The following is a 27,472-nucleotide window of genomic DNA, read 5'->3' as shown; positions in this document are numbered from 1 at the left end:
TGCTGTGCAGAAGTAAAGGGAGAAGTGCATCTTACGGCAGCTTGACGGCAGCCAAGCGCAAGAAGAGTCAGCGCAAATGCACCGCAGCCGGCGGCTGTATGAGGCAACTTAGGTACAGGCTACCTCGTCAGTCAAAGCAGGCCTTTCAGTTTCACAGGCTTTCTCAGGCGGTTCCTGTTCCACCTCTTCCTCATACTATGCAAAGCATCAACCGCTTCCTGTACGGACCAACGCCAGAAGAGAAGGTGCGAGCATGGCAGGCCAAGCTACGTGCAGAGAGCCGACAACTTGATAGGGAGATGAGGCAGGTTGGCACTCCCAATCATACTTGGTTCCTTTTTCTCCGCTAAACAGATATGTAGCTTGATATGGCGACGAATAAAGCGCGTACCACTGTGAAACAGCTTGCCTCTAAAGGGGACATCAAGTCTGCCCGCATACTGGCTAGAGAAGTTGTACGAAGCAACAAACAAAAGGAACGCTTATCTGTGAGCAAAGCGCGTTTAGGCTCCATCGGAAATCAGTTGACGCAACAAATGGGTAAGCTACTTCTTCGTTGCGGGTGTGTCTTTGACTCATTACGAACTTTCTAGCAATGATGAAAGTGACTGGTGCGCTGCAGAAATCGACTGAGATAATGAAACTTTCCAGTGCTTTGGTCAAGTTACCGCAGATCAGTCAAGCCATGCGAGAAGTTAGCATGGAGATGACCAAAGTAAGGTTCAGTTCAATCTTTCATTTGGCACACTTTACAATTGCTGTGGTATACTTAGGCTGGGATCATGGAGGAAATGCTCGATGATGCCCTTGAACTCGATGACGACGAAGAGCTAGAAGAGGAGGCAGATGCTGAGGTCGATAAGGTGCTATTCGAACTCACAGATGGAAAGTTGGGAGTCGTAGGCTCCGTTGGGACAGAGCTACCGGTCTGTGTCGGTAATATGCCTCTCCTACAAAATACTGATAAACTGCAGTCGTTACAGGACAAGCTAGAAGAGGAGGAGACAGAGAGGACGATGGAGCAATACCGGCAGCAGCTCAATGGCTTATTGAGCGGTTAGTTGTTGATATCCTATTACCATTCAAATTGCAACACATCTTCCCTTTGTATTACTATCTGCCATGATCTTCTTGTGCGCGGTGTGTATATTAGATTCATCGTATAGTGTACAATTTTTCTATGCAAGTATAGTCAACTGAATAATCCTTTGCTCACTGTGACCGTCGAGCTCCGTGCCCGGTGTGAGCATGAATCGGGAGCGGGTGGTAGCACGTGTTGATGTCCGTTTATACCCGGTCCATCTTCTTCCAGGTTTTTCTGTTCCTCGCGTCTCATTTCCTTCACAAAAAATGTTACACCTTCGGTCCATCGCTGGCGTTGCGCAGGGCGCAGTCAAAGCCTCACAGGTTGGTTGCTGTTTCACTGGGTTGCATTTGTACTCATATGTCGGCAGCCTTTTAGAACCTACGCGTCTGCGGCGCCAACTGCTGCTTTTGCTGGAAATAAGGGTAGTAATGTGAGCCTCTAACTGATTTGTTAAAGTTCTTCCATGTCACCGATAATATAGGGCAAATATACCGTGACTTTAATTCCTGGAGATGGTATACATTTCATCTGGTGTTGTTGTGTTTTTGTCTCTGACGTCAGTCCTAGGTATTGGTCCAGAAATCAGTGAATCTGTCAAAAATATCTATGCTGCCGCCAACGTATGTGCTTCAAGGGGTATGATCTTGAACTTCTGCTCATCTTGCAAGTTGTCTAGGTTCCAATACAGTGGGAAGAAGTCAGCGTTGAGCCAGTGTTGAAAGGTGGAAAGACGGTCATTCCTGATGCCGCCATTCAGTCCGTGAAGAAGAATACTGTTGCCCTGAAAGGTAGTTTCAAGCAGATTATAGACTGTACTCTAGTTCACCTGTGATTTTTAGGACCTCTTGCCACACCTAGTGCGTTTCGTTCATCTTTATTGAATTGTTTGCCGACTCGAAACATGTATTTTAGTCGGAAAGGGACATGTGTCACTGAATCTTACCTTGCGACGAACTTTCAACCTTTTCGCGAACGTCCGTCCATGTGCTTCCATCCAGGGGTTCAAGACTCCTTACGATGACGTGAACACTGTTCTTATTCGTGAAAATACCGAGGGCGAATATTCGGGTATTGAACATGAGGTATGCATCATGTTGTTCAATGGCCTCGCGTCGCATGTTTACGTACTTTGTCACAGGTAATAGATGGTGTTGTTCAGTCCATCAAGCTTATTACATGGGATGCGTCGGAACGCGTAGCCCGTTACGCCTTCCACTATGCGCAATCCAGTGGAAGGAAACGAGTGACTGCAGTACACAAAGCTAATATCATGTGAGTACGTGTGAGAGTAGGGACACACTCGTACTGACCTGAACAAATCTCAAAGGAAAATGTCAGATGGTATGTTTTTGTCAGCTTGTCGCCAAGTTTCGAAAGATTTCCCGGATATTACATACGATGAGGACCTATTGGATCGTGTCTGCCTCCAGGTCGGTTCGGTGTGACATTGGCACCGACGATATGCGCTGAGAAATTCAAATTTAGGTCGTGCAAAACCCGCAACCGTACTCCAATCGTGTTATGGTGATGCCGAATCTGTACGGTGATATTTTGTCCGACATGTGTGCCGGTCTTATCGGTGGTTTGGGTCTGACACCTTCTGGCAATATCGGGCGGGTATGTTGTTCTCCTAGGTCATTGAAGAGTATGCGGCGCTAACCTATTGGTAGGATGCTTCAATCTTTGAAGCAGTCCATGGTTCTGCTCCGGACATCGCAGGTGTGTGTGCGATCTTGTGTAGCATATTGGGCATTTCACCAACACGGTCTGTCACTAGGAAAGGGATTAGCTAATCCGACTGCTCTACTTTTGTCTTCGCTGATGATGCTAAGGTGGGTATTTATGACCGCATTTGATAACGATCTATAGTCATGAAATGATATTTTTATAGACACATGAACCTATACGAGCACGCTGCCAAAATTGAAAAGGCTGCTCTCACCGTAAGTGTCTAGGTCTCTTGAATCACTGTATGCTGATGCAGGCAAAATTTCCGTTTGAAGACTATTGCCGAAGGGAGGAACATCACCGGTGATCTGGGCGGCAAAGCCAGCACCAAAGAGTATACCGACGCGATTATTCAAAAAGTCTTGAAGGCATAACGATGCTGCATACGTATTCGGAATGTAGATGTAGATCTCGTGTATTGCAATAGGTGCTAGACAGTTAATAGCGTTGTAGAGCCGACCTATATGCTGCAAGGACTACGTACAAAATTGTGCGCGGTAGACCATTACGTAATTTGATCCGTGGTGAGGTGCTTGAGCGTGGGAAATAGTTACTGGCGTATGGGCTGGTTACAAGTTTCGAGTATTTGACCTTTGCTCTTGCGACGACAAGCTTAAGTACCCTTCCACGCCTACGCACGGCATTCACTTCCCATAATCCCTCACTCGCCCTACAGGGCAAAGACATCCAAGAAATCCTTACGTTTGCCAACTCCCAGGTGTGTAGCTCGTCATAATCTTCTCATCATATAACTCATTACTTCTATCAGTCAAGACCATTTTATTCAGAAAAATAAAAAACCCAAAAAGATCTCATAATATTCAATTCACTTCTGCCAGGAAATAGTTACGAACGAACGAAATGACGGACGAAACATCTCAATCTCAACAGCAAATCCTCCCTAAGAAGGACGATAACAAAAAGTCCAATCCTACCACCACCAACAACCGTGGACCCAAGAGATCTGTATCAAACGCAAGGCCAGCGTCCACGGGCCCCAATTCTCAAGGTGCTCAGCGCCCGTCCTCGAGGACCGGCAACAAAAAGCCATCAGGACCGGCTGCGGCTGCGCCTTCCGCTGAATCTGGATCGGATTCCAACAAGAAGGGTCCGGACAGCAAGAAGAACGAACAACGTAACAAGAGTCAAAGCGGTGGAGGACGCAATGGCAACCACCGTAAGGGGCAGCAGTCTTCTTCCCAGGCAAGCCGTGGCGGCAATGCCAAGGAACGGGCGTCGGCTGGCCAATCGTCGTCTCCGGCCCCTGCTTCAGCCACGGATTCTAGTGATGCGCTGTCCTCTTTGCAGAGGGTCATCGCTGATCTCAAGACCACGTCACCGCCAAATCAGGCGCCTATAGCCCCCAGTAACTCCCTCTCTGCCTCCATTCACGCCCCTCAGGGCATCACGTCCAATCTTCCTGCTAATGCTCCGGTATTCCAACCCGGCGCGATAGCATTTCCCGGGTCTAACCCCGTTGATGCCGCTAGGCACCGCAAGGCAGTATCCCTCGGTAATTCTGCGCTATCTGGCAATTTTAATTCCTTTTCCCCGCATCTTGGGGCTATGATGGAAGATGCCGAAGATGCTAATAATGTATCATTTGAAGATGGCGAGATTCAAGAGAATTACTATCAACAACAACCACCAGGACACCAACCTCGTTCACAGTCCCAGAGCTTCATGGCTCCTCGTTTTGCGGCTCTTGCTGCACAACAAGAGCAAAATGACGCTGTTGGCCCTACCGGTCGACCTCAACTGGCTCCAGGCTTTATGTTTGGTGCACGAAGAAGAGTCAGTTCTAACGTACCAATGGCTCCCCCAATCAACGAGGAGGATGTTGGATTCCAGTTTCCTCAGCAGCAGCAAAGCTTCCCGCCCGAGACATCTTTACATGAGCAGAGTCACAGAAAGTCTGAGAGTGTTGAAATATCCGGTATCATGGCAGAGCAGGTTGGTGCTATTTCTGTCTTCTTTTCAAGTTTCATACTGACACGCTGTCATGCTAGATCGCTTTGCAGAACCAGATCGAAGCTTTGCAACAGCAGCAACAAGCTCTTTACCAACAGCAACTCGCTTCAAACCAAGTGTTATCTTTACAGACGCCAGGTTTGGCTCCCCCTAGAGCTCACAGACGTGTCCAGAGTACTGTACCTGGCCTTGGGAGCGGTAACATGGGCTCATTTGCCCCTGCTCTCGGCCAATTCAATAGCATGGGTAACCTTGGTCTTGGGATCGACTCTCAGCCTCCGGGTGTTCCCAGGGGACACGGCAGAAGGCACAGTGTGAATGTCGTCAATAAGGGTTCTGGTCAAGGAAATTTCGGCTCTGTCAGCTTTCCTTACAGTGGTCAAGATGGTTTTGAAGACGGCTTTGCACCACCGCCCGGTTTTGGTGGGCATTCACGCCAAGTATCTCGCGCAGACTCTAGTTGGCGCATTAGTACGTTTTCCTAGTGTTCACATTATGTTGCTTGCTTTTTAAACTGAACTTTGCATAGATGGTGGTGTTGGAGGAATTCAGGGCAATGGCGCATTCGCTGCTGATCTCGCTCAGGCGCAAGCCCAATTGCAGAGTCTTCAACAGTTCCGTGCTGCTGCAGGTGGTCATCATCATAAGATGCCCTCGTTTAGTTTCCCCAACATGCTTCCCAACATGATGGCTGCTAACATGATGGGCCTTGGCCTTGGCGGCGGCGTCTCGCTCTTACAACAGCAGCAGCAACAACAGCAACAATTCCAGTCACAGCTTCAGCAGCAGTCTAACCAGCCTCAACGTAAATCTCTTTTCGCTCCTTATCTTCCTCAGGCTTCCTTGCCACCGCTCCTTGCCGCCGGAAAACTCGTCGTTGGTATTTTGCGTGTCAACAAGCGCAATCGCTCAGATGCCTATGTAGCCACAGAAGTACTTGACGCTGATATCTACATTTGTGGCTCTAAGGATCGTAACCGTGCTCTCGAGGGTGATATCGTCGCCGTGGAGCTTCTCGACGTTGATGACGTGTGGGGTACGAAGAAGGAAAAGGAAGAGAAGAAGAGGAAGAAGGAAGAGAACGCTGCTTATGATTTGAGGTCTACCGCTGGCCGTAAGGATGACAAGAAGAAGGACGACGTGGAGGTTGAAGGGCAAGGTTTAATGCTCTTTGAAGATGAAGAGTATGTTTACACGCTTTTGTTGAGGTCCACTAATCGCTTATATTAATTCTTCCAGAGTTACTGATGAAGTGAAGCCTCAGTTCGCTGGCCACGTAGTTGCTGTGGTGGAACGCATGCCGGGCCAATTATTCTCAGGAACTTTGGGCCTTCTCAGGCCGTCTTCAGCAGCCACGAAGGAGAAACAGGAGGCTGAGCGCAGAGAACGCGAAGGAGACCGTGGTGATGAGCCCAGGCGAGGTCCTATCGAACGTCCTAAGATTGTCTGGTTCAAGCCAACTGATAAACGTGTTCCCTTGATTGCAATCCCAACTGAGCAAGCCCCTCCTGACTTTGTCCAGAACTCTGAAGCATACGTGAACAAGCTCTTCGTTGCTTGTATCAAGCGCCACGTATGTCATATCTATACACGACATGAATATTTTAACTGATGATATATAATATAGCCTATCAGTTCTCTTCATCCATTCGGGACGTTGGTGGAAGAACTTGGCCCTATCGGTGACATTGAAGTCGAGACGAGTGCGTTGTTAAAGGATTGCAACTTCCCTACAGAGGATTTCGGCGATAATGTTCTTAAATGCCTTCCCCCCACCCCATGGACGTAAGCTTGCCCCCTGGCTGTTTTTTTTTTACTTTTTACTCAACTGACGCATTTGGTTATGACAGCATTCCCGAAAGGGAATATGAAGTGCGCAAGGATATGCGCCAGGACCTCGTATTCACTGTCGACCCAGGGTCTGCCAAAGACCTTGATGATGCGATGTCTGTGAAGGCTAATGACGATGGCACGTACGACATTGGTATCCACATTGCAGACGTATCTTACTTCGTGAAACCTAATACGGCCCTGGACCGCGATGCCAGGAAGAGAGCTACTAGTGTTTACCTCGTTCAGCGTGCTGTCCCAATGTTACCCCCTACCCTTAGCGAAGAAGCATGCAGTCTTAATCCCGGTCAGGAGCGACTGGCTTTCTCTGCTATCTTCACCATGACCAAGGATGCGAAAGTGGTAAACAAGTGGTTTGGAAAGACTGTCATTAAGTAAGTAGTTATGTGTTTGGGGACTATCAGAGTACTGACTTGACCTAGGTCTGCGGCTAAGATCTCTTATGAGAAGGCACAGAAGGTCATTGATGGCCATGTGTTGGGAGACGTTCCTGTCACTCCGGATCACGATGCTGCAGCAATCGAGCATGATATCAAAGTCCTAAATAGTCTTGCTAAGCAGTTACGTGCTCGACGGTTCCAAGATGGTGCTCTGAGTCTTTCGACCATGCAACTACAATTCAAGCTAGATGAAAGTGGTCTTCCGATAGACTGTTGGCAGCATGAGAGCAGTGATGCCAATGAACTTGTGGAAGAGGTATGAGATACTATCATTTTTCGTGTTCAAGCTGATTTATTCTTTGTACTTTAGTTCATGCTCATGACTAATGTCTCGGTCGCCCAGCGTGTTGCCGTCCATCTACCTGAACAAGCACTGCTTCGTAGGCATGACAACCCCATTGACCGGCGCCTGGTACGTATTCTGTCCCTCGTACTGACCATACGATACTGACGATCCATTTGTAGGCTGCTTTTAGTGAGCGGGCCAAACGCTTGGGCTATGAAATAGACACATCGTCTCCGGGAGCCATAATGCGTTCCTTCCAATCTGTTACAAACCCTACTGCCCGCAGGTTACTCGAGCTGTTATCACACAAGGCCACCCACCGTGCTAAGTATTTCTGTGCTGGCATGTTGGACATCGCGAAATACAACCACTACGCTTTGAACGTTCCTTTGTACACTCATTTTACATCGCCCATTCGTCGATATGCCGATGTTTTGGTGCATCGCCAGTTAGAGTCTGTTTTGCAAAGTGGAGGTGAGTAAATGCCTATGAATATCAAAGTTTTTCGTTGACATGTTTCCGCAAGCCGAACCTAAGTTCACTATGGATCGTGATGCCGTTGCTAAAGTTGCTCAGCAATGCAACATGTGCGTTGAACAATCTATCGTGTTGAATAACGTTATTGATGTTTCTATCTCCTACAGTAAGAGGGATTCTGCTACCCTTGCTCAAGAACAATCGACTCATTTGTACTTATGTGTATTAATCGCGGACCTGACTCATCGGTATGGACCGGTTATTCGTCAAGCGAAGGTCGTAGGCGTCCTCGACGCTGCTTTCGACGTGCTTGTACCTGAATTCGGCATAGAAAAGAGAGTGCACGTGGATCAGATGCCTATTGAGGTAGGCTACGCCTAATTGGTCCTCATACTTTCTTCTAACTATCGATACTACCCAACAGAATCATGTTTATGACGAGCATTCACACACGCTCCAGATTTATTGGTCCAACCGTGATGTGATTAGCTGGCTGGCTGAACATAGTGACGATGAGCATTTGAAGAAAGTCAAACAGAACGCAGAACAACACGCCGTTAAGATGGAAGTTGCCTCTCGCTCCGTTCAAGACGAACATGCTCTTTTCGACGAGGATGATGCCGATGATGACGAGATCGTATTAGGCCGAGAAGACCAGGTTGAAAAGGAGAAAGAGACCTCGAAGCAGCGTTTGTTGTCTGCTGCGAAACTTTTGCCCGAGTTTGAAGGATTAAGGGCGTCACCTTCTGGTCACAAGATTCAAGACATCAAGGAGTTGATGACCGTTCCTGTGAGTATTTGGTTTCTCGTATTATCTAAATGCAGTGACTAAATATAGTCATACTACTTCAGGTCATTGTCACTGCCGACCTCACGAAGAGCCCACCAGTCATCAAGGTCTACAGCGTTAATCCTTACGCCGAGCAAAAGAAATGAGCTCGCTCTTTAAGCGCCGATTGTACGATATTGTAGTCGCTTCCCACCATGCTCTCTTTTTCGATTTCCCTCCTTCATACTGACCCAAATTCTTAAGTCACCATAGGCCTTGTTATGTACTTTACCGTCTCCCCTTTTTTGTTCTACCTCTTCGTCCATCCCTTGGTCGCTGAGCGCAGCGCTCTCGGGCGCAAGTCCAAGCTATATGTTCGTCCTGTTGTTGCACGGTGTATTCGTGTTCGTATATCGTTTTCGGTCAGAAATCTATGATCCATTGTTGACATGGTCAAACTGCTTCGTTTGAGCCGGGCTCGACGTTGAGTCTGAAGTCGGATATGTGGGGGAAAACCTACTAATTAAGTTAGACCATCAGCTACTTCCCTTCCCAGTCCCATTCATTGGCGTCTTTCAATCTCTTCAATATCGACGAACAAACTCGACACATCCTCCCGCAATCAAGGTTTCTGCTCAAGCTCATAAATGACATATTGCACATTCTTTTGTTCGCACATATGATTATTCTGGACCTCGCTCAAGTTCAAGGCGTCAATTGACCTTCATATGGGGCACAATAAACATAAGACACAGTAACAACACAATACTAGACTATAGATACACTGACAACCAAGAATACAGTCGTTAATCGGTACATATGTGGGATATCACAAAAACATGCTGAAAGGAAAAGAAAGCTCAATATCATATCCAGCCCACTGGCGGACGACTCCTCATAGAAGCAGGAATCGGTGATCCCTTGCGGGAGTGGCTTCGACCACGGGCGGTGGACTGCTGCCGAGGGACATGTGGGGAATTGGAGTTGAAACCCAACTCGGTGACGCTGGTACTCCCACTTCGCATTGTATCACTCGAATCCCGATACGAAGCCTTTTGCTCAGAAGGATCCATGCATTCACGGAATGTGCGAATAGAGCGCATAGAGCCATTATGGCTGCTATTGCTTCCTCCTCTGGCATGAAGGACGAGGCTTTGGCGTTGACGAATTTCTTCTGTGCAAAGTCTGTATAGTTCATCGAGGTCGAGATAGCATGCTTCGTCGCGCAGCTCCAGAAGAGCTTCAAGGCGAGACGATGAACACGATGATAGCTGTGCGGCACGAGGAAGGGTAGCAGGGTTCTCGGGAGTTGAGGGCGGTGAGCGAAGGTAAGTCAAAATGTGAGCATATCTGGATGAAAACGTTATGAGAACAAAGTTCAGAATCAAAACGAAGACTACACTCACGGAGCACTGGGCCTATCAAGGAAAATATGGAGGTTTGATGAGCAGTTGGGAAGAACACCGGATGAGGTTAAGTGGTTGTGGAAGATCGAATTGAAAGAGCTGTCTTGATCGTTTGAGACGTTACTCGTGTTGGAGTACAAAGATGCCGTGTCCGGTGAATTGGGACTTGGGAAAAGAGAGGCGATGTAGCTGGAAAGATATGATGGTCGTGAAGTGAGGGTATTCAGGGTAGTGCGGTGGGATGTCGTGCTCGTTTCCAACGTAACTATGATTTTAGAAGGGTCAATGGCGCTTGCCGGGACTGAAGAAAGAAGGATAGCCTGAAACGGCGGCTGAAGAGGCGAAGTAGGGATGTTCGAAGGCAGAGCGGGCACAGGAGGGGAATACTCGGAAGATGGAGGCGTTCTCGGTTTCAAAGAAGGGCGAAGGGTAGTGGACGCGGACGCAGCAGGTACTGGGGGTGCAGGTCGCATGGGTCGCGGCGGTGTCAATGTTTCTCTTAATGGGAGATTCGGAGAACTCTTGGATGTAGGAACTGCAGGCAAAGGAGGACTGGATGGGGGCGATGGAAGGTCCCTGTATTCTTTACCAGTGATGCTACCATTGCGTCCCAAGTCCCTTTTCTCAAGCTCCTTTGAAACCTCCTCCTCCTCCTCGTCCAGCAAATCATATAATTGACTAGTCGATACAGATAGTGCTTCCTGGGGCGTTCTGACGACCGTGGCACCGCTCCCAAGAGCGCCATTTCGTGGAACATTGAAAATTCCTAGCGAGTTGTTAAACTGAGGCTCTGAAATACGAATTGGTTTCGGTGCTTTCACTGGCGCAGCCTGAGGTGTGATTGAAATGGATCGAGAAGAACCAGAGGTTGAGCTACGGCTCAGCCATAGCTTTGGCTTGGTCATGGATGGACGATGACCGCGAGGTGGGGTACGTGGTGGAGAAGCAAGTGGTGTTTTTGGTGAAGAAGAGAGAGCCAGCTCTGAAGACATTGGGAACGACGAAGGGGGTGGCGAGTGCTGAGACCTCTTTGGAACAATCATGATGAAGATAAAGGGTGGTATTAAAAAAGCAAGTGGGATATAGGGAATATGAGATGAGAAAGAGAAAAAGAGGTGAAAGGATACTTAAAGTGAGGGACAAAGCATTCATTTGGGCCATTCGCTAACGAGAACAATGGCTCCAAACAAAAAGCGGGACCATTGACAACACTTGCCTATTTCGGACATCATTATTATGTAACCCTCACAATGAAGGCTGTGTCACACTGTCACGCATTATTTCTTTTCATGAATTCCGACGCTGCACCCGCGACTGTAAAATTCCAATGCAATCTACCCTTTGCTTTGCTTTCTGTTTCTCCTGCCCTGGCTTCACTTCATGCTAGTCGTGCACGCCTTCTGCTGCCAGATTCTGCCAGCAATTCCAACTCGACCCAGTGCTCGAAATGCGGTGCTTATCTTCTTGATGGTCAAGGCACTGTTCGTATTACCCGCACCCACAAAAAGAGAAGAAGAGTAAGAGGGCAGGACGACGATAATCATAGACAAATATCCATGCTCTGTCACAGATGTGGATATTGCGACCGTATACCTTTCAAATCTACAGCACCAAATGCTTTCCCCCAGACCAGGAAACCAAAGGCTCATCCACCACGCTCAGAAAACATACCGTCGAAAGCCTCGAGTCCTCCGGCAGAAGTACTACCTCTTACGCCACAGGTATCCAGCTCACCTATAAGTGCGATTGTTGCACCTACTCAGGCTACAGTGTCCTCCACTCCCGCACGTCGTGCGGCTACTGCCCCTGATGCCTCAGCTCGTATAAAGGCTCGACCAAAGCAAAAATCAGGTTTACAAGAAATGCTGATGCGCAATAAGAAAAGAGAAGCGGAGGAAAAGTCGAAGAAAAGCATCCCTCAGAATACTTTGGCTGCATTCCTGAGCGGACTGTAGTTTAAAAAGCCGTTCCGTCTCGTATGTTGCTTCTTGTTTCCCAAATTTCATTTCTTCTTATCTTGGCTTTATCTCAGCTATCTTTGTTATAAGGGATGACCGATATCTTGTGCCTCTGGTTGATGGCGGCCAAAGTGTGAATTCATATTTTGCCTTATCGCCTTATCTCCAACCCGACGTCAGAATTTCCTTAAAGTTGGCTCGACTTGTCAAGGGTCAGGTCGGAATCAATACTAGGCTTAGGTTCATCGTCTTGCCTTCGGTGACAGCTGCAACGTGTTTGCTGTTCATGTAGGGCCTTGTACTCCTTATGGGCTGGGTCCTTACCCAAATGCCTGATTTCGTTTCCGAACGTGGACTGGCATAACTTGTCCATCAACTCGAGCCTCATGCATCATCACGTCAACTTTTAAAGCTAGTCGCGTTTTCCCCGCAAACTTCATCCACTTATCAACGACATTCTTGACCCCTGAACAATTGTCGCATCTGATCAAAGGGCTTTCGTAGGCACTCTTTGTTCTGAAATGGGTATCTTCATCCGTTTGTAGCCCCACCGGGAATATATATGTTGTACGTCGGTACATGATTTGTTATATGGTCCAGTTCGATGCCTTGGTATCCTATATGCGTCTTGGAAGTGACAGACCCTTTAGAAGGATCATAAAATGCTGGTAAAAAGGGGCAACATGACCCTGGACCCGGTAGTCAGACCTAATACTTCACCACATAAATCTACCGACACCCTCCCTCTCTTTGTACAAAAATATCCACATCGTAGCCGCATTGATCACAGCGTACCAAAGTCCCTCAACAATGACCCCTCTAATGCTCGCGCTATAGACTTGGGCCCTGAGCAGGATGTAAGGAACGAGGAAATAGCGCGGCTCTAGTAACGGCGTCGGCAGGAGCGTAGGCAACACGAGTACGGGAAGAACTAGAGTTTGGAGGAGGGTCTGATCGGGTGCTAAGTAACGAGGGTAAGAGGGAAGTTTGAGTTCAGTGAACTGTCAATGCGAATAGAAGAGAAAGAAACCGACGTACCTATGCGCAGGAACCAAGCCCATGCGCATGCCTGGTAACCTGGGATAAAGAGGTACGGGACGATAGGGTGCAGCATGAATATCCGACGCCATATGTAGAATGTATAGTGACGGTTGTCGGACAGCAGGAAGGGGTGGTGGATTCTATTTAAATGAGGTGACCTTGTCAATTTCGGGAGTGAATGGTAAACGAGGAGAGCGACTGACGTGAACTTTTGAATGCTGAGCGCCATAATGGCTGCTATAAGCGAGGTGGCCAGCACCCTTCTACATATGTATCGCTGGGTCAGGGAAAAGAGGCGATCAGATTGAGGTGTGCGTTTACCTCTTACTTCCAAACATTCGTGCTCCAACGTCAGTCACCAACCCTCGTATCCCACCTGGTCCGGACAATAAGACGGGCCATGCCATCATGGTTGAGAAACCGATGAAATAGTATAACTGGGGGACATGGAAGGAAGGGATATGGTTTGATTTGTCGCCTGAGAATAGAGAAACATGTCAATGACGGCTGAGCTACGTGATGAGCAGATTCTTACCTAGCACGATTCCCCCATTCCACACTACAAATGACCCGAAGAGCACAAGGACGACCGCGTAAGGTATGAATGCGGGGAGAATTTCGAGGATAATGTTTGGCAGGGTAAGTATAGATTGCACGATGTCAGCTGTATTCAAAGCACAGATATCATTAATATACTGGGCATATACTCCACAAGTCCTGTTCTATACTGTGGTAAAGAGAAACACGTACATGGACCTGCGATAAGCGCAGACTGATCATGCCATACAGCTGACGCCTCACGTCTGAACCTTAGATACATGAGTTGGCTTACAGCAAACGCGTAAATGACCCAAACCACGTTAGTCTGGCGCATAGTGCAACTGATGAGGCCTAGCTGAGATCAGTTGGCACAGTTCGTGAGTGGCTATAGCGCAACAAAAGTTATAGTTATGTACATACCAGAGCAGCAAGCCAGTGTTTGTTCTGCGTCGCTGCAACAGCTGTGCTGAGGACAAAAACCAGACCTGGAACGTCCGTATAGTACAGAAAGCCAAAGAACCATGCTATTGGGAAGAATGACAGCACGACGGCCTCGAGTGAGGGCGAAAGGAGGGGTGGTGGGCGACGGCGCTGGTAAAACGCAAGAAGACGGCCGAGAACCAGAGGTAAGGTGAGAAGGGTGAGGGTGGCTGTCAGGCGAAGGAGCGGTAGTGTGCATTTGAACATGAAGATTCGATGAAAGATGACGCTGAGGACGTATCTAGCGCAGTATTAGCATGCAGACAAGCTGGGGTGAATCAAAAGCTGTACAGTCCGGGCGGGGTGGTGATTTTTGGGTCCCATGATGTCCATTCACCTCGACAGTATGCAAGTGCTTGAGGAACATGAAACGGTTCATCCTATAATGGTCCAGCAAAGACGGCTCAGAACGTGGTTGGTAGACAGTGGGAACAAGCTAGTTTTACCTACCATGTATGGCTCCGTCACAACCATGTTTAATTCTTTGAGTGTAAAAACACATACGATGAAATAGAGAACATATGGGATAGGGGAATTCGCCATACTGGCGTTAATAACATTCAGATATGACCACAAGGCAAGGTTACAAGGTTACACGAGTGGTACACGATCAAAAAGCTGCCTGTTTCATGTGGCGGGGTATCTTGCTCGCGGTCTAACAACTATAATTAAAATGGCTACGGGCGTATACGGAGGGCAGATAAACTTCAGTGATTAACCTCAGATAATGTGTAGTACATGAGTACCGAAGTCGAACAGGTTCGAAGTCCTTCTCTTCAAATGTTTGCAAATATGTACTTTACAAGGATTGTCATTGAATCACAGAGAACCAACGTTCAAAATTTCAAACTTCAAGGCTTTACATCCCTATGCCACATAGAACGCACGTCGTAAGGTACCGTACAAAGAGAGTTGCGAAATTACTTTTTCATCGGATTGCTGCATATATAAAAAGTTACAGGTTTGAAATGCTAGTCACGGGCCAATTGCTACACGAGGAAAGGACGCCAGTCAGTAAAAACTGAAGGCGACATATCATGAAAACGGGCAAATCGAGAAAAAATATTAACGAAAAAATACTTACTATCCGTCAGTTGATCGCTTGTACCCTAGTTTACCAATGAAGTCATCAAGCTCTTTCGGTCCCCGAGAACCGTATGGGTAAGGGGAAGGCCGAGGCCGAGGCCCCTCTACGCCATCTATCCAGTGCAAGATAGGAGTAAAGATCTGGCGTTTATATTAGCATAGAAGCTTGGTTATAAATAATGTAACTCCACCTTCCATGCAACATCTAATTCATCATCACGCACAAAGTTGGAGTGGTCACCTTTGAGCGCATCGAGAATTAGTGCCTCATAGGCCTCCGGTATCTTTGCATCTGAAAACCGCCTCTTATATGTGAGGTCCATCTCTGTTGGGAGCGCACGTGTGTACAGGCCAGGTGTCTTGGTGTTTAATTTCAAGTAAACGGCTTCAGAGGGCTGAATACGCATGACAAGCTCGTTGCGTGAGATGTCTTTGAAGATCCCTTGCGTGACATCTTTAAATTGAACCCGGATCTCCACCTTGGCTTCGTTAAGAGCTGGGATAGTGACAAATTCGGTCAAATGATTTGATGGAAAAAACGATGCAACGTACCTTTGCCAGCCTTGAGAACGAAAGGCACGCCTTCCCACCGCTCGTTGTTAATCCAGAGGACAGTGGCAGCGAAAGTAGGGCAAACTGAGCCTTTTGGAACTGTATCGTCGTCCAGGTAACCTGGCTTTCCGTTCGCAGATACATACTGGCCCAAAAGTGTGTCTTTACGCTCGATGGGTGGGATAGCACGCAGGACTTTGACCTGATAACCGTGTGTAAAAATGCGTATTTTCAAAGTAGAGAAAATAGCATACTTTTTCATCACGGATATCTTCAGCTGCGAATGATACTGGTCGTTCCATGGTGAGAATACTCAGGACCTGCAGTAAATCTACTCATGTATGAGACACATATTCTCACGTAACAAGCATCAGCACTCACGGTTTTGCAGAACGTCTCGAATAATCCCAAATTCGTCAAAATATCCACCACGCCCCTCTGTACCAAACGGTTCCTTGAAGGTGATTTGAACGTTGCTGATAGAATTTTTATCCCATGCAGCACCCATAGCAATGTTAGCGAAGCGAAGGACAAGCAGATTTTTGACCATCTCCTTCCCGAGGTAATGATCAATCCGGAACGTCTCATCCTCAGTCCACGATTGTTTCAAGGAACCTAGCAAGTCTCTGCAAGATTGAAGATCTTTCCCAAATGGTTTCTCGACGATGATACGATTGATTCCGTTGGCCGAATAACAGCTCTCTTTGACGTGTTTTGCCACAGGGACGAATACACTGGGTGGTAGGGCAAGATAAAAGAGCCGATTAGCCTCCTTTGATGGGTATTTTGACTCAATGGACTCGAGATGCTTTGTTAGGTTCTGGAAGGAAGGGCTATCTTCATAGCCACCCGAGATGTACGTTGAGAGTTTCTTGAACTCCTCTACTTTAGCAGACACCTCTGGGTCGTTATCGGGATTCTTGATGTATGAAGTTGCACGTTTGTGATACTCTGCCTCGTCCATCTTTGTGCGAGCGTAACCGACGATATGGACATCTTTTGGTAGATAACCATTACGATATAAACCGAACAGTGCAGGATAAGTCTTGGAGAAAGATTAGAGATGGATAATTAATGTGCAACCCTATCACACGACGACTGTACCTTCTTCTTTGCGAGATCGCCAGAAGCGCCAAAGACTGAAGCGAAAAGGGTAAGACCAAGAGCATACCAGCAGTAAGGGGGTGGGTGCATACCAACGATAACGGTGTTATCCTTGAGCTCATCGTGGCTCGTCTCCATTGAGGGGATGGTGCCCGACGTCGAGCGATGCATGGAGGACATTGATGTGAAGGGGGAGGGGGTGGATGTTATGGATAGAGAGGAAGCAAGCTGAGATACTTTATTGCAGGTTGACGTGAGTGTGAGAGAACGCGGCAATTGTATCTGTGCTCGGTCAGCAGTTATCTCAACCACTGTGATCTTATCACTCCGGCCCGGTCCCGGTCCTCCGCCCCTCGCCAGACATCGCCGCAGCCTCCGGACGACGGCCGACTCAGTGGGTCGGGTGGCGCTCGCTCTTCCTCAAGAACATGGCAGACCGCGCTGTGTCTGAGGACATCGCCATAGAGCACCTACGAGAGCTCGTGTCCCCCGCCTTCCTCGACAATGACACCACCGCAATGCACATCCGCGCCAGTGCCCTCGTAGCGCGTCTCAAGGCTCTCAACCGCAATGCCAATGCTGCCACCCGTGCACACAAGCAGGCCACCGCAGAGGCAAGGCATGAGATGGACCAGACACATTTGGGCCTGCAGAACTTGCTGTATGAGAAGAGACATCTTGAGAGAGAGATAGACAAGTGTCGACAGTTCGCGTGGGTTATCCATTAATAATGGTTCACCCAGTTCTTTACGCTTGTTGACATCAATCCTCGCCTCACGCCAGTTCAATTTACCAAGATGTACCGTTATATTCCTTAGATGAATTCAAACAACTCGCACCGCTAGAAGCCCGTGGAGACGATGTCCTCAATAATCCACACCAACTCATGCTCAATCGGCTTAGCTTCGAATTGGCAGAGAGACAGCGGTCCGTCATCTTCCCATCCTTTCAGATGTTGTCAACTTATTTTTAAGTAACAGACTCGACTTTAAGAAAAAAGAATTGGCGACTCAAAAAGAGGAGCTCCTCAAACAAAGTAAATCCAAACTCGCGACCATGGACAGTGTAAAATCCCAGATAGATATATTAATGAAGGTAAATACTCTCCTACCGCCAACTCGACTCTTATTAACACACCTCTAGGCGGCAGCTGATATTCAGAAAAGAGTTGACGAGCTTGTACCACCAATACCTCCATCCAACAGAAATACGCCCATACCAGGCTAAAAAGTATCTTAACTTACAGACCATCTCTTGTATTTGTATTCTTCTACTTCCGACTCATCACTCCATATCAACTTTGCCTAATTTTTCATGTTACAAGCACTATCAGTAGTACAATGAGTGTGGGCACTACAAAATCCCTAAATAAGAGTACAAACGCATTTCCAAAGGTGATGAAGGAGGGAATTGAGAAATTGTTCGATGAAAGGGGTAGAGAAAGATATGAGGGGTGTTTCTCCATCACGTATGGAGTTAGAATGGATGGTGGGGTGAACGGTACACGGCGGGATAAAACCGCTCTGTAAGTGGATGGCAATATGGACAAAGGATGCAAAATGAAACGACAACTGGCGCACGATGAGGGTGGATATCAGCTCAGGACTCCATCGCCTCTTCCTCACTGATGCTGCCTATATCACTCATTTCCTCGTCTTCGCCATCTTCAGCGTCACTTCCACCAGTCGCTGCATCGGCAGCTTCCTTGGTTGCGTATCGCTGGACATACTCTGCAGGGGCAAGAGATGTCAGTGCTCGAGCGAGACGATGATAACATTTCGAAACGTACCCTTTACCTTCGCCTCGTACTCCTTTGGATGACGCATCATCAAGGCTGCAGCTTCACCATTCAAAGGGTCGTTCGGGTTTGGATAACGTAGCAATTGTGGCAGGAACACTTCAAAAATGTTGATCATATCTGTGCATAATCACGGCAGAAACCGCTTATAAGCATGACAGATCAAGATGTATACATGGTAATTCGCACCGAACATGGGTGACCATGTTTGATTGATCACGTCAAGACACACCGAGCCGCTCCTGCAAAAACAGCACTTAGCCTCGATGGCACAATGACTGATGACTAAAACCTAATACACACAGCTCGTCGATGTTGGGATGAAAGATCTTGTTCATGAATCCAATACTAGGTGATTTGTACGGGTATTCAGGTTGTAACTCAACGTGTATCTTCCAAACACCGCCAGCAAAAGGGGCTGATAAAGAGCGAGTCATCAGTTGGACAAATATAGGTACTGAGCGGGGTAAAGTACGCACTCTCTACAGGACCATAGAAGCGGACATAAAATTCCCGCATATTGTCGTTGACGAGGGTGACTTCGTAATCAGACATGAGCCTGAATGAAACATGGATGAGACTCTCGCGTAGATGACAGTATGAATGTATAAAGCTGCTTACATCTTCATGACATCTGTCTCGATACGGCGCTTGGCTGAGGAGTATATACGACAAAAATTAGATTTGGTCTGTGCATCCTGCATACAGTTGCGAGCAAAAAACACTTATCATGTTGCTTGCTTGTGAGGGGATGAGTAAGAACGCAAGTCAGCTCGTGGGGCGGGAGAGAGATAGGTGCCACACCGCCACTTTAACCCTCGACTGCCTTATGAATTGCCGGATAAGCCGGCCGACGGACATCGCATCCCCGCACCAGCCTCTCATTTACGCTAATTACTGGACTTGGATGCACGTGTAAAAAAAAAAAACAAGTATACTTCAAGAGATCTCTACGCTTTTTGGTTACATTCAGACATAATTTACAAGATAGTTATCATGAAGACCTATTCAAACCAAGAATAAAACATCAAATCAAAAGGACGACGCAAAAAGATTCATGTAGATTCAAAGATTGGAACAAACTAGTCTTCCAAAGGTCGTAGGGAATCGTGGTCCAGCAACGTATACTTCCCTGTCTGCCTCAGAGGCTTCCAGGACGCTCACCATCGCCGGCGGTTGTCATAATATGTGTACTCCTCAACGACGCAATAGTCTCCTGTGCATTGGTATGGTTTGCGCCCCTCGTATGCTGGCCTGCGCAAACCACTAGCCCGAGCATTTGAAGCAACACCAGCTTGGGCCCGAGGTACGTCTTCGCCGTACGCTCCAGCACCATAAGCCTCCTGGTTACGACTCGCGGCGCCCACTACAGCACTTTCACCAGTCCTGCTATTTGACGATAGGAACTCCCTCGGATGGTCCATGTTAACATTGACATCCGACTGGCTATATACTCGCATCGCGATGAGGAATCCTGCACATATGCAATGAGTGGTTCAGCCTGACGTCATTACTGGGACACACGTACCAAACCAGAACACTCCCAAAGCCCCAATGAGGAACATCTCCTCCTGCGTCTGTGTCATGAACCGGCCATCGCTCCTGTGGTGCAATATGATGCTACGACCAAAGGTGAGCGCGGTTCCGAATTAGCAAGCGGGCTTGGGTGCTTACAAGAAAACGAAGCAAGCAACTGCCAGTATGCCTACGGAAGTTTGTGTGAAGTGCAAGATATCTATTATCGGACACCCGTTAACTCCAGGTCTGAATCGATAGGGAGATAGAACCTACGAAGTGATTTTGGCATGAACTTCATGATAATATGGCCAACGCCCACGGCCAAACCCGCTGTAGAATCACTTGCTCAGACGCAGTTCAAAGAGGTTCAACATTGCGCATATATTTACCCTTCATGATATTCCTTACCGGATGGCTACTGAATAGAACCATGGCGAATTCAAGAGAGGAGAGAGCAAAAAAATGAAAAGAGGGGGTGGGAGTGTAGAACACCTGCTATCGCGTTTTCAGCGGATGTTCGGGCCACGAGGCACACATCCCAGACACGAGGCAAAGAACAATAAAAAGCACGTAAATAGATCTAGAGCTATGTCTATACATGGTACATACCCAAACTATCCGATTCATACTATCCTCCCAAACCCTAGCCAGTCCATCATACAAAAATTGAAAGAAACCGCTATGAATGGGTATCCATTTTCCATCATGTCTTCCTTTAACATCTTTGTTCTAATTTGTCTTTCAAAGGGATATCATCACATCGACGGGACTTGGCTGATCGTAGCAGGCTGTCCGTTTACACCTGGCTGGATCACAACCGAGTGTCCATGAGCTTGCTGAACAACGTAACCACCCATGGGGTTCTGCATCACATTCGGCTGCATCATTGGATAGGGTTGTGAATATCCCCCATAACCAGCGTACGGCCTAGGGTAAACAGCTTCTGTAGGATAGCCAGGGAGTTCGCCAAACCACCCCAACTGGGATATATGCTCGCTCCAGGCAAAGTGCCGGCCGAGGACAACAGCACGGGTGGTGAGCGTTATTATGATAGTGAAATAGATGGCCACTTCGTGTAACAGATATGAGAACCGTGCAATGATTTGGATGAAATGGAAGCGTACATAGCACGAATAGGAACCACGAGAGTGCTTCGATCACTTTCATTTCATAGCAATATGTGCGAGATGACACTGGAACGAGGTGAGGGGTAAATGACTTGAATGGCATCAAACAGTTCGGATCTTACTGCTTCCATTATTCGTCGGTGTGCTCTCTCCACCAAGGGGATAACACTGAACATATCCTATAATATCCCTATCCCACCGGGTAAGTAATTATTGCGCAGCAGAAGATCAACAAATAGCTCACGCAGCCCAGGCTCCCATTGCTACCAATCGCGTGAGACAGCGATAACCAATAGATAACGCGACTTACCTAGCCATAAGACGCCAATAATGAAATGCGCCGTAACCTCCAGACGAGGCTGAGCCCACTGCAGTCTGAACACGGATTAAAATGTGCCATTGTCAGCATAACAAGCGAGAATTGTTACTCACAGTAGTAAATACACAAGAATCGTTAGAGATGGTACAACAAGTGAGAAAATCGTAAAATCATCTTGATGGTCGCGTTTTTTGTCAATATAAAGCGTATGCATCTTTGAGAATTTACGCGACGTACGTTGAAGGTTGGGGAGAAAAAGTTTCGCGAAGTTGGCTGCAAGCCCCAAGACTGCTGCAGAAATCCCGAAGATGGTCACTGCAAAAATGGTTCGAATTTTGTTATTTGCCAGTCTTGTCAATAAGTCCGAGCTCACCATAAGCAACGAGCCTGATATTCGTGAAGAGGATGGTCATGAGAAGAGGGTATCCTGAGGTACTTGTATATTTTTCTTTCAGAAGACGTAGTAAGTGTGAAATCGGCCCACGACGAGAAAAAACCTGATTCTGGGTTTTCACTGTGAATGGTCGTACGTTATCCACAAGGCAAGTCTTCTATGCGCTTCACGTCATATTAATGAAGTCACGTGTCAACAGAGGCTCCAAAACATTTCTATAATCTATAAGTCATCTGAGCGCTACAACGTGCGTTCGTACAGCGTATAATCGTAAAAGTACAGTTACAAACACGACTTCGTCTTTTCTTCTTTTTTCTCCCCAAGTTTGACCCACAATAAAAACCCCTCTAATAAAGATAAGATACTGTATATAGACTCACTGAGTCAGGTGGTGGTCATGCCGGACGAACCGTCACCGCCGGGGTGATGCATTTCTCTTGTACTTATCAACAGTATGTGCTCTTGCAGGCACTTTGTGTCCCTGTCGTTCAGGTTGCCAAACAACGTACGAGGCGTCACCGTGACCGCGCCGTGTAGATGGGTAGCGGTTTGGGCCCGAAACATTCTTTTCGTCGTAGGCTCTACCTCTCGACTTTGACCTCGACCGGCGAGTGGCAGGACCAGGCAGCTGTGAGCCCTTGCCAAACCAAGGATATGCTGTGACAGAAGTGTACCACACTCTCCTGTTGACGTTGCGGTAATGTCGGACCGCGAGTACCAATAGGAGCAGGAAGAATCCCCAGACTGGTCAATCGTTAGCGATGTTGGTCAAACAAACCGATTTCGGAAATGAAGGTATCACGTACTTAGTATGGCATTGAAGAGCGAGAACGCCTCGAGCACTCGGTACTGTGCTTGATATGTTTCTGTCGAGACTTATTAAGACGTAAATGAGTCACAGGATGAGGATGGCGCTAGATAAAATGAATAGGACATACAGCCTGGGTATTGGATAGGGTCTGCGAGTGTATCTGAAGCAAAGCACTCTACGTCCGACTCCGCAGAGTCTGAGCCTGCTAAAAACCCTCCGAGGGCTATCGGAGCGCTTGTAATTAGTAATTGCAGGTACATACAGACTCAAAGAGTCTCACCTATCCAGAAAGTCCCAAGCAGACCAAGACAGCCAAGCTCAATTCTGGTGGATATTGGATTTCTGTCTGGCTTTATACCGACTGTAAGTCTTCAGAGGGAGTAATCAGGACTGAATATACCATAAGCCAGAAGCAGGGAGGGAAACTCACAGTATGACAATGATAAGCAGACTGGCGCTGCACACGAATAGAGAGAAAGGAACGAAGCGAGCTGTGAACGATATTTAGCTGTGGCATGACAGATACCTGCAAAGGCCAATTATTGACTCACTGAGGTCATCTGTAACCAGCAAGCTTTGGAAGTGGGCCGCGATGGCTAGACATATGATTGTCCACAACAGGACCGCGCCTTGAAAGAGTCAGCCCAAGTGATACCAGCTGCCATCTCACCCTACACCAACTCACCATAAATACACGACCTAAAGATGTTAAACTTGGTAGGCATCGCGCGCCTGGTGCTGGTAAAGATGGTAGAGATAGTGAGGGTGGATAGTCGTTGCGACGAGATGCTGATTGGTGCTGGCGCTGGGTCTGGGGAGCAGGACGTGAAGACCTCATATTAAAAGTACTGCAAGGCTATGAAAAGCACGAGGGAAAGGCACGGTGGGTGATGCGTCGTAAAGATGCGTGTTTTTGAGTCGTGGTCGTGTCGCTGAAAGACAAAGGCTGGATGGACGGGTCACGGGTCAGCGGCGAACACGAGTTGGTCCGTCAGGAAGGAACATTTGCAAGCAAGCTGTGCTTTTCAGGATCTAAAATTTTACGCCCTTCGAGCATTTTGGGAGCCCGAAGGAGTTTTTTATAAAGTTGCAGCGTGCACAAAGGCGCCTCGAGGCTGGCGATTGTGTTCCATAAAAGGAAACACCTCTCGCATAGAATATCCAGTGCAATATCAACTTCAATTGCCTCCGTGCGAAAGGAGCCGCCTTTCATCGTTTTTTCATCTCTCAATATTTCAAAACATTCGATTCTTCCGTTAGAACACTTGTTTTTTTATTTCATGTTACTCTGAACAATAATACAACTTCCGTGGAAGTAAAAAAAAGTCGCCGGTCTGGGTTTATATACACTCATCAGTTCTTGCTCTTCACTTCTTCCCGAAGAGCCGCCCCAATAGACGCGTATGCAGCCAAGCACCCTGGATTCCTCAACGTTGCGGGGTTAACACTAGACACCAGCGCACCATTGATAATCTGCATGTCTTCAGTACAGATCATACACAACAAAGCAAGTATCATAATCACCTTCCTGACGGGCACTTCAACACGTTTACCGTTTAGTGTGTATGGTATATCGTCTATCTGAATGATCTATGCGGTGGCCCGCGGACAACTCGTTGAGCAACGTTCCAGGGGAATGACTCAGATCCAAAGCTTACTCTAGCGGGGACATGCCTCGGACTTCTCCTTGCCCTTACTTCCGCCCTAATCCTCTTTTCCATGTCTAAAGATAGATCCATTCCCTCCGGAAGCTTGACAAACAGGATCACGCGCTCGTCCGTCCCATTATCGATTGTCTGTCCCACCGCCAGAAAGTCCTCAATGATATCGGCCGATTCGCCTTCAGAAGAAGAAGCCGAGAAACACGTGTCCAGGACTTCGTACAGCTCAGATGATCCGAATCGGATTCCGCCTGGATTTCTAGGGATATGTTTGCGACGTTTCAAAAAAAGTAGAGAAAGAATCAGGGGTGAAGAAAGAATGCGCAGATAATCAACTCACAGAACCCCGTCGCTTCTTCCTAACATGATCAACCCTCCCCCATTTCCAGCACGTGAAGGTGTTATCAACACGTGGTCACCGTGATCTACAGTAGACACCGCAGCATGAGTAAACACGCCACCTGATAGGCTTTAGCGTGCAGGCTACACTCACACCAGACGTCTTTGAATTCCGAGAAGTATGCCTGCTGATACCTCACTCGTGCAGCACTGACCGCTTCTTCACTTCCAAATCCGGGCAAGGGCCAGAATCCAACGGGCATGCAAGGGAAGGGCCGTATACATACGAGTTCCCCAGATTTACCGGGGGCACATGGTACACCCTCAGGGGTGAATGTCTCGATGGCCATACCAAGCATACGACATTGGATCTCCCCACGAAAAACTGGCAGGGCAGTAGACATCCCAGCAAACAGAGAGCATATATCTGTACCTCCTAAGAGGAAGCGAAAGTGCATTGTTAATAGGGCGTGATCAACAAACCCTGGAGTATTTTTACCTGTTATCGACGCAAGTAAGACTTGAGGGTGTATGTCCTCGTAGACGTAATCGAAGAGCGCATGAGATAGGGGAGACCCAGTGGAGTAGATGTGATGAAGGGTAGACAACTTGTGGTGTTGACGAGGTTTGTAGACTTTCTGTTTGAATTATATCAGAACGTTTTGAAGGGTAACTTTGAAATGAACCATCATCAGGAACTCACAGATAATTGGTCAAGATACTTCGCACTCGTGCCAAACACGGTTATGCCTAGATCATCAACAAGACGCCATAAATATGCAGGATCTTTTAGAGGGCTTCCGTCATATAGGACGAGTGTACATCCTACGCTCAATCCATTCACGAGAAAGTTCCACATCATCCATCCCCTGAAAATATCATGATTAAGCAAGGCAAATTACCACGGCATGTTACTTGCGGACGTTGTGGTGTAATAGAAGAATACGTCCTGAGGACTGAGCTCGGCGCATATCATGAACTCCTTCTTCGCTTGTAAAAGCATCCCACCGGCCCGATGGACGATTGGTCTGTTGGGATCATGAATCGTACCAGGTGCGTCAACATGACGTTATATGCGCTACGTACTTTGGACGCCCTACATGAGCGCAATTTGGTCACAAGGTAAGGATTGAATCGTGCGCTTCATATTTAGTCCACACGCACCTGTGGTCCCCGAACTAAAGAGTATCCATAACGGCCAGTCGAATCCCTGACGACACCACTCTATCTCCCCATCAACAGTGCGGCCGCATTGACTCGATTTGCCTTCTTCAATAAAGTCCTCCCATCCAATCCAGCCAGCGCTCCACTGCGTACGAACATTAGGACTGCATGTAGCATGAATAACCACAACCTGAGGTGACTGGCCAGCTTGAGACAGCCCAGAAAGGAGGGATGATAGCTTTGGCAAGTGCGGGTGAACTTTGGCGTTGTAACTTCAGTTATGATGTCAAACTCTACCAAAAGAAGACTAATATGATGTTGGGGATGACGCACACTACTGCGTCCACGGCGAAAATTATGCGGGGTTGAACTTGCTCAAATCTGATGAAGTCGGGATGTGTAAGATACGTCGAAGAAGGGGTTGTGAACTGCATTCACACACCGCTCTAGAACCCCATCAGGGCCAAAGTCCGCAGCGGCACTGACCCATATACATCCTGTGAAAAGATGAACAAAATGAATGCACTAGTTTATAGAGAACTTACCGATGGCAGTGGCAGCAAGACTCGCAGCAACATTTTCCTGCACAGTAGGCGAGCATCAATTAGTGCCGTACTTGGAACGCCACCAGCGGCCGACTATATGCTAGTGGTTGAAACGTACTATGCAATTAGAGGAATACGATGCTATACGGTCACCGGGTTTCAAGTTATGGTGAAGGAGAGCTGATACGAGATCTGCGACAAGTGCATAGAGGTCCGCATAAGATATAGAGCGTAGTGGTGGGCTGGGTTCTTCTGGAGTGGGTTCGGCTGAAAGCTGATCCTTCAGCTCACCTTGCAAAAAAAAAAAATTAAAGAAGACGCACTGGGTTGCACGAGAGCAAGCTTGTGAGTGGAACGACAAGTGAGCATATTTTCCGCCCAGTTTAGTGCGGCCTGGGAAAACCATGGCGGGTTTGCAGTAGGGGGAGCAGAGTTGTCTACTACGTGGGTGCCCTTCTGACCAACGACGTGGACCTCGTCCCACACCAAACTCCAAAAATTGTCAATGTGAGTAGTGGACCAAGAGTATAAGTCATGGTACGATGTCAGAGGTGGGGAAATGCCAAAGATAGTGTTTACCGAGTTGCGAAAGCGGAAAGTCGAAGAAGCTTCGGGGGCCGAAGGCTGGAATAAGAGTCTTGAATAAGCTTGTTCCTCTGCGGCGGCCATTATGAGTTTGTAAGACGATGGTGGATAACAAAGAAAGCAAAGTGAAACGCAATCTTGTACAAAGATGTGAATGCAAAGGTGGAGAACCAGTGTTGTCTGATTAGAGTAGGAGTGAGCACAAAGAAGCAGAGATAAGAAGTCTAAATGGTCTAAAGGACCACCAAGGACCGGAGATGAGAAGAAGAGCCAATGGGAAGGGAAGCAGGATTACCATATGTCCGCTGTGGCTGATAAACCAGATTGATCCGTGGCTGACTCATTCGCCGGCGGACACATGTTACCATTGATGTGACAGACCTGGATATAAACAATTAAATATTTAGTTTCTTGAGCATGGCGTGACAAGAATCC

At 47.6% G+C, this 27,472-nt stretch overlaps 14 protein-coding genes across 14 annotated transcripts; 5 read left to right on the top strand and 9 right to left on the bottom strand.

The window, feature by feature from the left end:
* Positions 1-89: 89 nt before the first annotated feature.
* Positions 90-1,198, top strand: SERLADRAFT_461170 (uncharacterized protein; the record flags this gene model as incomplete). Its single annotated transcript, XM_007315566.1, has 5 exons — positions 90-308; positions 363-540; positions 594-715; positions 774-926; positions 975-1,198. The coding sequence occupies 5 exons, from the start codon at positions 99-101 to the stop codon at positions 1,059-1,061; spliced, it is 750 nt and encodes a 249-aa protein (XP_007315628.1).
* A 122-nt stretch (positions 1,199-1,320) lies between these two features.
* Positions 1,321-3,347, top strand: SERLADRAFT_461167 (uncharacterized protein; the record flags this gene model as incomplete). Its single annotated transcript, XM_007315565.1, has 14 exons — positions 1,321-1,407; positions 1,455-1,517; positions 1,569-1,602; positions 1,655-1,707; positions 1,764-1,875; positions 1,927-1,944; positions 2,000-2,169; positions 2,226-2,359; positions 2,415-2,517; positions 2,573-2,704; positions 2,758-2,806; positions 2,865-2,919; positions 2,979-3,030; positions 3,091-3,347. 14 exons carry the CDS (start codon positions 1,351-1,353, stop codon positions 3,187-3,189), a joined length of 1,131 nt encoding a protein of 376 aa, XP_007315627.1.
* Positions 3,348-4,225: 878 nt separating this feature from the next.
* Positions 4,226-8,776, top strand: SERLADRAFT_346957 (uncharacterized protein; the record flags this gene model as incomplete). Its single annotated transcript, XM_007315564.1, has 14 exons — positions 4,226-4,328; positions 4,861-4,924; positions 5,100-5,257; positions 5,316-5,970; positions 6,026-6,359; positions 6,414-6,571; positions 6,637-7,011; positions 7,060-7,333; positions 7,388-7,489; positions 7,543-7,837; positions 7,890-7,950; positions 8,008-8,206; positions 8,265-8,630; positions 8,693-8,776. Coding segments are annotated over 14 exons (3,228 nt in total), but the record flags the coding sequence as incomplete, so codon positions are not given.
* A 532-nt stretch (positions 8,777-9,308) lies between these two features.
* On the bottom strand, positions 9,309-11,149 carry SERLADRAFT_413899 (uncharacterized protein; the record flags this gene model as incomplete). Its single annotated transcript, XM_007315563.1, has 2 exons — positions 9,309-9,959; positions 10,016-11,149. 2 exons carry the CDS (start codon positions 11,056-11,058, stop codon positions 9,476-9,478), a joined length of 1,527 nt encoding a protein of 508 aa, XP_007315625.1.
* A 155-nt stretch (positions 11,150-11,304) lies between these two features.
* Positions 11,305-11,970, top strand: SERLADRAFT_435308 (uncharacterized protein; the record flags this gene model as incomplete). The annotated part of the gene is made up of 1 exon (XM_007315562.1): positions 11,305-11,970. One exon carries the CDS (start codon positions 11,305-11,307, stop codon positions 11,968-11,970), a length of 666 nt encoding a protein of 221 aa, XP_007315624.1.
* Positions 11,961-12,404, bottom strand: SERLADRAFT_382596 (uncharacterized protein; the record flags this gene model as incomplete). Its single annotated transcript, XM_007315561.1, has 2 exons — positions 11,961-11,991; positions 12,048-12,404. The coding sequence occupies one exon, from the start codon at positions 12,359-12,361 to the stop codon at positions 12,161-12,163; it is 201 nt and encodes a 66-aa protein (XP_007315623.1).
* Positions 12,405-12,689: 285 nt separating this feature from the next.
* Positions 12,690-14,577, bottom strand: SERLADRAFT_367092 (glycosyltransferase family 59 protein; the record flags this gene model as incomplete). The annotated part of the gene is made up of 9 exons (XM_007315560.1): positions 12,690-12,934; positions 13,012-13,154; positions 13,218-13,291; positions 13,374-13,492; positions 13,550-13,678; positions 13,765-13,909; positions 13,975-14,275; positions 14,326-14,414; positions 14,485-14,577. 9 exons carry the CDS (start codon positions 14,575-14,577, stop codon positions 12,690-12,692), a joined length of 1,338 nt encoding a protein of 445 aa, XP_007315622.1.
* Positions 14,578-14,790: 213 nt separating this feature from the next.
* SERLADRAFT_461153 (uncharacterized protein) lies at positions 14,791-17,070 on the bottom strand (the record flags this gene model as incomplete). Its single annotated transcript, XM_007315559.1, has 8 exons — positions 14,791-15,023; positions 15,119-15,261; positions 15,312-15,616; positions 15,673-15,874; positions 15,927-16,003; positions 16,054-16,717; positions 16,777-16,811; positions 16,869-17,070. 8 exons carry the CDS (start codon positions 16,954-16,956, stop codon positions 14,990-14,992), a joined length of 1,548 nt encoding a protein of 515 aa, XP_007315621.1.
* Positions 17,071-17,204: 134 nt separating this feature from the next.
* SERLADRAFT_382585 (uncharacterized protein) lies at positions 17,205-18,157 on the top strand (the record flags this gene model as incomplete). The annotated part of the gene is made up of 4 exons (XM_007315558.1): positions 17,205-17,488; positions 17,560-17,703; positions 17,757-17,871; positions 17,920-18,157. 4 exons carry the CDS (start codon positions 17,205-17,207, stop codon positions 18,001-18,003), a joined length of 627 nt encoding a protein of 208 aa, XP_007315620.1.
* Positions 18,158-18,375: 218 nt separating this feature from the next.
* On the bottom strand, positions 18,376-19,203 carry SERLADRAFT_367087 (uncharacterized protein; the record flags this gene model as incomplete). Its single annotated transcript, XM_007315557.1, has 6 exons — positions 18,376-18,506; positions 18,566-18,694; positions 18,764-18,816; positions 18,878-18,992; positions 19,054-19,133; positions 19,196-19,203. 6 exons carry the CDS (start codon positions 19,201-19,203, stop codon positions 18,376-18,378), a joined length of 516 nt encoding a protein of 171 aa, XP_007315619.1.
* Positions 19,204-19,949: 746 nt separating this feature from the next.
* SERLADRAFT_382577 (uncharacterized protein) lies at positions 19,950-20,646 on the bottom strand (the record flags this gene model as incomplete). Its single annotated transcript, XM_007315556.1, has 5 exons — positions 19,950-20,048; positions 20,103-20,194; positions 20,249-20,309; positions 20,366-20,422; positions 20,482-20,646. Coding segments are annotated over 5 exons (338 nt in total), but the record flags the coding sequence as incomplete, so codon positions are not given.
* SERLADRAFT_446762 (uncharacterized protein) lies at positions 20,647-22,082 on the bottom strand (the record flags this gene model as incomplete). The annotated part of the gene is made up of 8 exons (XM_007315555.1): positions 20,647-21,161; positions 21,217-21,285; positions 21,342-21,409; positions 21,464-21,482; positions 21,530-21,594; positions 21,652-21,712; positions 21,776-21,853; positions 21,912-22,082. 8 exons carry the CDS (start codon positions 21,949-21,951, stop codon positions 20,848-20,850), a joined length of 714 nt encoding a protein of 237 aa, XP_007315617.1.
* A 32-nt stretch (positions 22,083-22,114) lies between these two features.
* On the bottom strand, positions 22,115-23,794 carry SERLADRAFT_461138 (uncharacterized protein; the record flags this gene model as incomplete). Its single annotated transcript, XM_007315554.1, has 7 exons — positions 22,115-22,676; positions 22,739-22,807; positions 22,871-22,966; positions 23,024-23,112; positions 23,174-23,234; positions 23,295-23,372; positions 23,429-23,794. The coding sequence occupies 7 exons, from the start codon at positions 23,466-23,468 to the stop codon at positions 22,345-22,347; spliced, it is 765 nt and encodes a 254-aa protein (XP_007315616.1).
* Positions 23,795-23,999: 205 nt separating this feature from the next.
* Positions 24,000-27,121, bottom strand: SERLADRAFT_446759 (uncharacterized protein; the record flags this gene model as incomplete). The annotated part of the gene is made up of 15 exons (XM_007315553.1): positions 24,000-24,216; positions 24,268-24,333; positions 24,402-24,663; positions 24,745-24,829; positions 24,898-25,179; positions 25,243-25,381; positions 25,447-25,612; positions 25,667-25,771; positions 25,830-25,839; positions 25,908-26,179; positions 26,241-26,288; positions 26,350-26,404; positions 26,453-26,489; positions 26,571-26,719; positions 26,776-27,121. The coding sequence occupies 15 exons, from the start codon at positions 27,119-27,121 to the stop codon at positions 24,097-24,099; spliced, it is 2,142 nt and encodes a 713-aa protein (XP_007315615.1).
* Positions 27,122-27,472: the final 351 nt, after the last annotated feature.

Source organism: Serpula lacrymans (genome assembly GCF_000218685.1).
Source record: "Serpula lacrymans var. lacrymans S7.9 unplaced genomic scaffold SERLAscaffold_4, whole genome shotgun sequence".
NCBI classification, from domain to species: Eukaryota; Fungi; Basidiomycota; class Agaricomycetes; order Boletales; family Serpulaceae; genus Serpula; species Serpula lacrymans.
Note: the sequence above shows the minus strand (reverse complement) of the source record. Positions and strands in the feature narration are given on the sequence as shown.